Below are 10,334 nucleotides of genomic sequence, written 5' to 3' on the forward strand. Positions count from 1 at the left end.
CCCGCAGCAACGAAGGAGTCGAGCCTCAGTTAAGGCAGGAGGGAATTTAGTGGAGCTGGGGAGGGAAGAAAGCGAGGTTGGGAGAACTTCCCCAACCCCATCCCCGCTAGCCCGGGGACGGGCATCGGCTCTCAGCAAGAGAAGTATTCCCGGGATGCTGAGCGCTTCATTCTGTCTCCAGGACTCAGGCAGGGTGGTCCCAGCTCCGCCGCGCCCCCGGACCTACAGGTCGGCGTGGTCCGAAGTTTCCTCCGGGGGCCTTGCAGGCGCCCACACGTACTCGGGGGGCACCTGCGCGTCGGGCGCCGCCTTGCGGTAGAAGCCGAGCTCCTGCACCAGCGCGTTGATCTCTTCGCGGGTCATTTCACTGAGTGGGATGCGCTGAGGCGGAGGAGGGGCGGGGTCAGCAGGCTGGGCCTCGCCTCTGGCCTCGCCCCCAGCCCGCCTCCCACGGCCTCACCTCCAGTTCCTCGTAGCGGCGGCCCAGCAGCACGAGCTCAGGGTCGGCCCCAGGGAGGTGTTTCATCACCAGGTTGTGACTGGAGGTGGTGTTAAGGAGGGTGGTGGTGGGCAGAGGGAGGTGGTGGTTCCCGCAGCCTTACTGATGGGAACAGCATTGCCTCCTTTGCTGAGCGCTTACTCTGTGCCCGGGTGGGGCCAGGGTCTCCGCTTATACGTGAGAAAATTAGGGTTCAAAGAAGTAAAGGGCCCTCCTCTCCATTCTGTGGCAGTCATCACTAGTCAATCTCTTTTGCCCACCCAACACGGAAACCACCTCAGAATCCTCTGGGCGGCCACTACCAATCAATTCCACTTGTCAGTTGAAAACCATCTGCCACCCCTTTCTGAAGTTACATGGAGATTCTCCCAGGTGCCCACCCCATTTCCCCTCCCCCAGAACAGAAGGATACTAGAATGGAATGTCCTGGGTGACGAAAGCCTTCACCTGGGGAAGAACCAGAGCATCAGAGACAATGACCCCAGTCTCCTCGAGGTACAGACGGGACACTGAAGCCCAATGAGGTCATAAAGCAAGTCAGGTGCAGGCTCCTGACTTTCAGGCTAGAGATCCTTCCCCCCCACCGCCCCAGTCATTGGGACCATGTTGCCCACTCCCCAAGAGGCTCAGGGGGAACAGAGCTAGGGACTTCTTCCTTCAAACTCACCTCCTTTAGGCGGTTCAGCTGTCATCCCCCACAGGTCTGGAGGGGGATAAAATGGGACAGGTCAGGAGTCCTTCACATTTATTCCAGCCACACCCCCAAAGCCATACATCCTTATCCCTGAGTTGGGTCGGGCTGCGAGTTACCCCTGGATCAGCAGTTCCCAAGGTCTGAAGGAAATGCTGGACCCTTGTAGGCCAAAGGGGGAACTGTGTATACAGGTGGGGAGACTCAGGCCTAGAGACACCAGGGGAAAAGAGCAAGGCCAGAGACCCACAGTGTGCCTGCCAGCCTTGGGGCCTGTACATCCTACTGGCTGTTGACTGACTCCCAATGCCCAGGGGAAATGATCACCCTGCTCCTCTTAAGCAGTAGAGACCTGGGCTTGGCCTTTGATCCCTGAAATCTCACAGTGGAGGCAGAGCAGAAGGATACACTTCAGAATGGCCCTGGGGACCCCCACTGGAGACACCTACCATCTGGTCCCTACTCTACACAGGCAGACCTCACCCTGCCTGCTACCTGCGGCCCAGCGCCTCAGACCATCTGGTTGCTTCCCTGACATGGGAGAATGGGAGGGCTCCTCCCTGCCTTCCCTGAGGAGATGCCACTATCCAGCAGGAGTCTAGACCCCAGGACCACCCACTCCAGCCCTCCTCCATCCTACCCTCAGCCCTTTTCTCAGAGACAGGGTCTCACTATGTCCCCCAAGCTGGTCTTGAACTCCTGGGCTCAAGCAATCCTCCTGCCTTGGCCTCCCAAAGTGCTGGGATTACAGGCGTGCACCACCGGCACCCAGCCATTCTACACCCTTTTGTCAGAAAGAGCTGACAAAAAGCTCAGAGGGGGGCTGTGATGGTCAAAGTCACATAGCAAGACAGGGACTCCAAACGGGAATTTCCTGGTCTGGGGAGGATGGGAGGCTGCTGCAGAGTAAATGTTGGCAACCAAGTTCCCAACTCGGTTGCCCCTCCGAGTTGGGCCCATTCCCCGTATCCTGCATATGGGAGGAGGCACCCAGAAAGTCTTCTCTCCCCCCAGGAGAAGGAAAAGAGACTTTCTGGAGCCTCCAGCCCTGGAACTGGGTGGGAGGCAGGATTCCAGGAAAACATGAAGTGGTGGGGGATGGGAAGTTGGAACAGGATTGGGAGTCACAGGCCACGAGAAGAGTTAGGAGACTGCGTCAATGTGTCTGGGTGTCCGCTGTCGGGCCAGGTGGGGGAGCTGGGGAAGAGTTCGGAGTTCCAGGCCCCAAAGTCGGTGTCTCAGGCTTCCACGGTGGATGCTGGGGCCATCTGGGGCTAGGGAACAGGAGGGATGGTCCCGGCGCCAGGGGGAAACCAGGGAGACTCGAGGTTCGAGGTGGTCCTGGGGCCGGGACGGGCGGTGCTCCCATGGGGCCACAGAGTTGGGGGATGGTAGTGCCGGGGCTGGAGGCCGGCGTACTCACCTCTACCCGGGCTCGGGTTAGGCCGCTCAGACGGCTCCAGTCCGGCCGGTAGGCAGTGGCGGCTGTGGCTGGGGCCACAAGCGCCGCGAGAAGCAGCAGCAGCGCCAGCGGAGGCAACAGGAGGCTCATCGGGACCCGGCCGCAGATGATGCGCAAGCTGGAGGCGAACCTCCGAGTCGCTGCGCCACGTCTGGGCCTGCAGGCTGGCCCCGCCCCCGCCCCCGCCCCCACTCCTTCTAGAGGCCCACTCCCGCTGGAGACCACGCCCCCAGCGCTCGGTCTCCGCCCCAGGGCTCCCCGCCGTTACCTCCCGCTAGCTAGCTCAGGGCGAGGTCCCGGCTCCTCCCTGGCCTTTGGGCCGTCACTTTCCCAGGTCCGAGAGTGTCGACGCTCCTTTTGTCGACCGAGGATGTGGACGCTCCCACAGGATGCGGACAGGCAGCGCCACCTGACGCCGGCAGAGGGTGCCGGCGAGACGCTGAGGGACACGGGAGTTTCTGAGCCAAACCTGCGACTTTAAGATAGGGAAACTGATAGGACATCCAAGAAAAAAAAGGAAAGAAAGAAAGAAGAAAAAGTAAGAGGGAAACTGGCTTTCTGAGGACTCCTCGCTTTGGAGCATAGGAGATGGGGAGTGAGGTTCGGTGGAGGGAGTGCGGCTTCTGGGAGCCACTGAGACCTACCAGCGTGTCTTCTTACCATCCACAGCTACTGCTGAGCAGACTTTATGACCTGGGGTGAGGAAAGGAATTTGTTATTCAAAGGTGGGAAAATGCAAGGAGGGTTACAGCTGATAGGCCACAACAGGGTCTTAAATCAGCTGGGTTAAATTTATGGAGTCAGGATTTACTTTTTTTTTTAACTGTGGCTATCCAATTCAATTAAAAATCTTGTCTTTTTCATTGCTACTCTGCAGCGTTACCTCTGTTATATATAAATAGGCAACCACAGCCGGGCGTGGTGGCTCACACCTGTAATCCCAGCACTTTGGGAGGCCGAGGCGGGTAGATCACTTGAGGTCAGAAGTTCGAGGCCAGCCTGGCCAACATGGTGAAACCCCATCTCTACTAAAAATACAAAAATTAGCCGGGCGTGGTGTGGGCGCCTGTAATCCTAGCTACTTGGGAGGCTGAGGCAGGAGAATCACTTCAACCTGGGAGGCAGAGTTTGCAGTGAGCCGACATCCTACCACTGCACTCCAGCCAGGGCGACAGAGACTCTGTCTCAAAAATAAATAAATAAAATAGGGAACCATATAAATATATGGGAGTCTACTTCTGAATATCGTACCCTATTCTAGTCCTTCAGTGGGTTTGTCTAACTGCACTGTCTTATTAACTATAGCTTTATAGTCAGACTTGACATCCGGTTGTGTGTTGGTCCTCTAGCTTTGTTCTTTTTTTTTTGAGATGGAGTCTCGCTCTGTTGCCCAGGCTGGAGTGCAGTGGCCTGATCTCAGCTCACTGCAACCTCCACCTCCCGGGTTCAAGCAATTCTCCTGCCTCAGCCTCCCGAGTAGCTGGGACTACAGGTGCGTGCCACCACGCCCAGCTAAATTTTTTTGTATTTTTATTAGAGACGGGGTTTCACCGTATTAGCCAGGATGGTCTTGATCTCCTGATCTCATGATCTGCCCGCCTCAGCCTCCCAAAGTGCTGGGATAACAGGTGTGAGCCACTGTGCCCAGCCCGTTTTTTGTTTTTTTTTTTTTTTGTTTTTTTTTTTTTGAGACAGAGTCTTGCTCTGTCGCCCAGGCTGGAGTGCATTGGCGTGATCTCAGCTCACTGCAACCTCCACCTCCCAGGTTCAAGCTATTCTCCTGCCTCAGCCTCCTAGGTAGCTGGGATTACAGGTGCCCGCCACCACACACAGCTAATTTTGTATTTTTAGTAAATATGGGGTTTCACCATCTTGGCCAGGCTGGTCTCGAACTCCTAACCTCAAGTCATCCACCCGCCTTGGCCTCCCAAAGTCCTGGGATTACAGGTGTGAGCTACTGTACTGGCTATTTGGGGTTTTTTTTGTTTTTTTTTTTTTTTTTTGAGACAGAGTCTCGCTCTGTCGCCCAGGCTGGAGTGCAGTGGCGCAGTCTCGGCTCACTGCAAGCTCCGCCTCCCGGGTTCACGCCATTCTCCTGCCTCAGCCTCTCCGAGTAGCTGGGACTACAGGCGCCCGCCACCACGCCCGGCTAATTTTTTGTATTTTTAGTAGAGACGGGGTTTCACTGTGGTCTCGATCTCCTGACCTCGTGATCCGCCCGCCTCGGCCTCCCAAAGTGCTGGGATTACAAGCGTGAGCCACCGCGCCCGGCCTATTTTGGTTTTTTTTGAGACAGAGTCTTGCTTTGTTGACCAGGCTGGAGTGCAGTGGCTCAATCACAGCCTGAACCTCCCAGGCTCAAGCAATCCTCCCACCTCAGCCTCCTGAGTAGCTGGGACTACAGGCATGCACCACCATGCCCAGCTGATTTTTTTTTTTTTTTTTTGAGACAGAGTTTCACTCTCATTTTCCAGGCTGGACACTCTCATGTCCAGTGGCATGATCTGGACTCACTGCAACCTCTGCCTCCCAGGTTCAAGTGATTCTCTTGCCTCAGCCTCCCAAGTAGCTGGGATTACAGGCGTCGGCCACCAAACCCGGCTAATTTTTTGTCTTTTTAGTAGAGATGAGGTTTCACCATGTTGACCAAGCTGGTCGCAAACTCCTGGGCTCAAGTGATCCTCCTGCCTTGGCCTCCCGAAGTACTGGGATTACAGGCATGAGCGACCATGCCTGGCCTGTGGCCTACATTTTCCTGTGGTGAGGGCCATGTGTGAGCCCACAGCCTCAGTGAGCCATCGCAGTCTAGCTTTGTTCTTGAAGGTTGTCTTGACTATACTTGGCCTTTCACACTTCCAGGTACAATTTAGGGCCAGCTCATCAACCTCCACAGAAAAACCTTCCAAATTTCTATCAGGATTTCAGATTCCCATTGGGGAAATCAATGTGGGGAGACTCAACAGCTTTATATTATTGTGTCTTTTCTTCCACGAACATGGTAAGTCCCTCCATTTCTATAGATCTTCTTTAATTTCCTTCAATAATATTTTGTGGTTTTTAGAATATCTTGCGTATCTTTCATTAGATTTATTCCTAGGTATTTAATTTTTATAGCATTACAAACTCTATTGTTTTTACATATTCATTTTCAAGTTGCTTGGCAGTAGCATATAGGAAGACAATTGATTTTTGTATATTAACCTTGCAGCCAGTGACCTCATTGAATTTGCTTACTCTAATAGTTTAACTGGAGATTTTTTTTATTTTCTACATATGCATATTATATCATCTGGAAATAAAAGTGGTTTTCTTCCTTTCTGGTCCTTATACCTTGGTTTTGTTTCGTTGCACTGTCTTAATTTTACTGTCTGGGACCTCTGATACAATGTTGACTAGAACTGATAATTGTCTTTTTCCGGATATCATCTTTAAACGATCGTGTTTGCCATAGGTTTATTACTGATGCCTTTTGTAAAAGAAAGTTTTCTATTTCTATTTTTCTTAGAGCTTTTATCATGAATGGATGTTGAACTTTGTCAAATGTTTTCCTGTATCTATTGAAATGATCATGTGGTTTTTCTCCTTTATTTTATTAAATGTGGTAAAATACGTGAACTGATTTTCATATGTTAAACCTTGCATTCCTGTAATAAACCAATTTGGTTGTAAAAAAAGAGATAGGAAAACTGAACCCTAGGGAATCCTTGTTTGCGCTATTTGTTTATTCAGTAGATTATAGGGTCTTGCTGCTGACCAGGCTGGTCTCAAACTCCTGGTCTCAAGTGATCCTCTTGCCTCAGCCTCCCAAAGTGCTAGAATTACAGGTGTGAGCCACTGCACCCGGCCTTTTTATTTCTTTGGACAAAAATTCCAATCAAGGTTTTTATTTCCCAGAGCACACATTGTGGTGATGCAATATTGCGTACCGTGTGGGGGTTGGCAGGATAAAGGGGTTAACACATATAAAGCTCATCAGAACAGTACCTAATACAGGACGGGCGCAGTGGCTCATGCCTGTAATCCCAGCACTTTGGGAGGCCAGGGTGGGTGGATCACCTGAGGTCAGGAGTTCGAGACCAGCCTGACCAACATGGTGAAACCTCCTCTCAACTAAAAATACAAAATTTAGCCGGGCATGGTGCTCATGCCTGTAATCCCAGCTACTTGGGAGGCTGAAGCAGAAGAATCGCTTGAACTCGGAGGCGGAGGTTGCAGTGAACCAAGATGGCGCCACTGCACTCCAGCCTGGGGAACAAGAGCAAAACTCCCTCTCAAAAAAAAAAAAAAAATTAGCTCGGCATAGTGGCGGGCGCCTGTAGTCCCAGTTACTCCAGAGGCTGAGGCAGGACAATCACTTCAACCCAGGAGGTGGAGGTTGCAGTGAGCCGAGATCGCACCACTGCACTCCAGCCTGGGCAACAGAGCGAGACTGTCTCAAAAAAAGACCGAGGCGGGTAGATCACGAGGTCAAGAGATCAAGACCATCCTGGCCAACATGGTGAAACCCCATCTCTACTAAAAACATAAACAAATTACCCAGGTGTGGTGGTGCCTGCCTGTAATCCCAGCTACTCGGGAGGCTGAGGCAGGAGAATCGCTTGAACCTGGGAGGCGGAGGTTGCAGTGAGCCAAGATCGTGCCCCTGCACTCCAGCCAGGCGACAGAAAGAGATTCTGTCTCAAAAAAAAAAAAAAAAAAAAAAACCTACTAGGACCGTGTTAGCTTTCATTACCAGTTCCTTCCTTACCTCATAAAGACCCCGTGAACTCCATTTTGCAGGTTAGGAAACAGGCTCAGAAAGGTGAAATGAGTAAACTGTGGATTTGGGACTTGAACTCAACATGTCTCTGCACTCATCTTGAGAGTTCGGAGTTTCTTCCTTCCGGTGGGTTGGTGGTCTCACTGACTTCAAGAATGAAGCCACGGACTTTTACAGTGAGTGATACAGCTCTCTTTTCTCTTTTTTTCTTTTCTTTCTTTCTTTCTTTCTTTCTTTTTTTTTTTTTTTTTTTTTTTTTTGAGACGGAGTCTTGCTCTGTCGCCCCCAGGCTGAAGTGCAGTGGCACAATCTCAGCTTACTGCAAGCTCTACCTCCCGGGTTCATGCCATTCTCTTGCCTCAGCCTCCCAAGTAGCTGGGACTACAGACTCCCACCACCATGCCCAACTAATTTTTTGTAATTTTAGTGGAGATGGGGTTTCACCGTGTTAGCCAGGGTGGTCTTGATCTCCTGACCTCATAATCCTCCCACCTTGGCCTCCCAAAGTGCTGGGATTACAGGCTGTTGCAGCTCTTAAAGGTGGTGAGGACCCAAAGAGTTAGCAGCAGCAAGATTTATTGTGAAGAGCCAAAGGACAAAGCTTCCACAGCACAGAAGGGCACCCAAGCAGGTTGCCAGCTGCTGGGTGGGGGTGGGGGTGGCGGCCAGCTTTTATCCCCTTATTTGTCCCCACCCACATACTGCTCATCAGTCCATTTTACAGAGTGCTGATTGGTCCATTTTACAGAGTGCTGATTGGTGCATTTACAATCCTCTAGCTAGACACAGAGCGCTAATTGGTGCATTTTTACAGAGTGCTGATTGGTGCATTTACAATTCTTTAGCTAGACACAGAGCGCTGATTGGTGCATTTATAATCCTCTAGCTAGACAGAAAAGTTCCCCAAGTCCCCACTCCACCCAGGAAGTCCAGCTGGCTTCACCTCTCAATCTCACGCATAAGCAGATAGCTCTTTCTGCCATGCGCTGCCATAATGGCGTGCATGAATGTCTCGGCTGATGCTCTCAAGAGCATCAACAATGCCAAAAGAGAGGCAAACACCAGTTTCTTATAATGTCGTCGTCTGGTTTCTAACTGTGCTGATGAAGCATGGTTACACTGGTGAAGTTGAAATCATTGATGATCACAGAGCTAGGAAAACTGCTGTGAACCTCACAGGCAGGTTAAACAAGTGTGGAGTAATCAGCCCCAGATTTGATGTGCAACTCAAAAATCTAGAAAAATGGCAGAATAATCTACTCCCATCCTGCCAGTTTGGTTTCATTGTACTCACAACCTCAGCTGGCATCATGGATCACAAAGAAGCAAGACGCAAACACACAGGAGGGAAAATCCTGGAATTATTTTTCTAAGGATGTAATATGCATTTGCAGATAAAATGCCTACAATTAAAAAAAAAACAGATCAGCAGATCACCAGATTAGGATGTCAGTTCTCTTCTTCATGCTTTCTTCAGCAGATACAGCAAGTTCGTCATTGTCCTCTTTTCCCATTGAATCTAGGGACTCCTTCTGAATATTGAGCCAAGGCTGCATTATGACTTTCATGGATCCTAGGGTTTTCTTTCTTTTTTCTTTTTTAAATTTTTATTTTTATTTTGGGACGGAGTCTTGCTCTGTCGCCCAGGCTGGAGTGCAGTGGCGTAATCTTGGCTCACCGCAACCTCCACCTCCTAGGTTCAATCGATTCTCAGCCTCCTGTGTAGCTGGGATTACAGGAGCGTGCCATCATGCCCGGATAATTTTTTTTATTTTTAGTAGAGACAGGATTTCACCATGTTAGTCAGGCTGGTCTCAACCTCCAGTGATCCGCCCGCCTCCGCCTCCCAAAATGCTGGGGTTACAGGCATGAGCCACTGTGCCTGGCCTCTTTTTTCTTTTTTTTAGAGACAGGGTCTTTCTGTGTTGCCCCAGCTAGTGTTGAACTCCTTGCCTCAATGCTCCTGCCTTAGCTTCCTGAGTAGCTGGGATATGGACACAAGCCTCCATTAAATATATATAATATACATAAATATTATATATATATTTGATTTTCAATTGCCTTGGTAAAAAGATAACTATAATCTAGGCTGGATTCATTATTATTAGTATATGTTTCCTTTTTTTTTTAACCTTTACTTCCCAGTGTATCCTTCTAATTTTAAAGGATATTAAAAACATTTTCAGCCAGGCGTGGTGGCTCACACCTGTAATCCCAGCACTTTGAGAGACCGAGGCGGGCAGATGACGAGGTCAGGAGATTGAGACCATCCTGGCTAACACAGTGAAACCCCATCTCTACTAAAAATACAAAAAATTAGCCGGGCATAGTGGTGGGCACCTGTAGTCCCAGCTGCTCGGGAGGCTGAGGCAGGAGAATGGAGTGAACCCGGGGGGCAGAGCTTGCAGTGAGCCGAGATCACACCACTGCACTCCATCCAGCCTGGGTGACAGAGCGCGACTCCGTCTCAAAAAAAACAAAAAAACAAAAAATTTTTCATGGACCCCCTAAAAGTATGGTGGGCCCTAAACACTGAGCCTACTGTGCCTTCTAGAGAAGTTAAGTCTGCACTGAGTCTTTTGTTTGCACCTTGCTAACTTCCCCTTTACTAACTTGATTGTAAAGATATAAAAATAATAGGCTTGGCCAGGCATGGTGGCTCATACCAATAATCCCAGCACTTTGGGAGGCTGAGGCAGGGAGATCACTTGATGTCAGTTCGAGGCCACCTGGCCAACATGGTCTCTACTAAAAATACAAAAATTAGCCGAGCATGGTGGTGTGTGTCTATAATCCCAGCTACTTGGGAGGCTGAAGCATGAGAATCACTTGAACCTGGGAGGCAGAGGCTGCAGTGAGCCAAGATTGTGCGCACTCCAGCCTGGGTGATAGAGCAAGACTCCATCTCAAAAAATATATATAT

At 50.5% G+C, this 10,334-nt stretch overlaps 2 protein-coding genes across 3 annotated transcripts in view; one reads left to right on the top strand and one right to left on the bottom strand.

Annotated features, from left to right (window-relative positions):
* Nucleotides 1-29: 29 nt before the first annotated feature.
* SELENOM (selenoprotein M) lies at nucleotides 30-2,836 on the bottom strand. The gene is made up of 5 exons (XM_032139968.2): nucleotides 2,614-2,836; nucleotides 1,167-1,202; nucleotides 912-946; nucleotides 461-539; nucleotides 30-381 (listed from the first exon to the last, which is right to left on the bottom strand). The coding sequence occupies exons 1-5, from the start codon at nucleotides 2,740-2,742 to the stop codon at nucleotides 223-225; spliced, it is 438 nt and encodes a 145-aa protein (XP_031995859.1). The 5' UTR covers nucleotides 2,743-2,836; the 3' UTR covers nucleotides 30-222.
* A 2,691-nt stretch (nucleotides 2,837-5,527) lies between these two features.
* The window catches only part of INPP5J (inositol polyphosphate-5-phosphatase J), a 27,135-nt gene continuing 22,328 nt past the window's right edge, over nucleotides 5,528-10,334 (top strand). Inside the window, exons 1-2 of one of the 2 annotated variants that reach the window (XM_058431288.1) lie at nucleotides 5,528-5,650; nucleotides 7,432-7,587. Coding sequence is in view for 1 of the 2 variants with exons in the window: in XM_032139972.2 (XP_031995863.2) it covers nucleotides 5,597-5,650; nucleotides 7,432-7,587 (210 nt within the window). In the remaining variant the exon portion in view is untranslated. The remainder of the gene's footprint in view (nucleotides 5,651-7,431; nucleotides 7,588-10,334) is intronic. The other variant, XM_032139972.2, reaches the window with a different exon arrangement.

The sequence above is a fragment of the Hylobates moloch genome, unplaced genomic scaffold, assembly GCF_009828535.3.
Source record: "Hylobates moloch isolate HMO894 unplaced genomic scaffold, HMol_V3 SCAFFOLD_19, whole genome shotgun sequence".
Lineage (NCBI taxonomy): Eukaryota > Metazoa > Chordata > Mammalia > Primates > Hylobatidae > Hylobates > Hylobates moloch.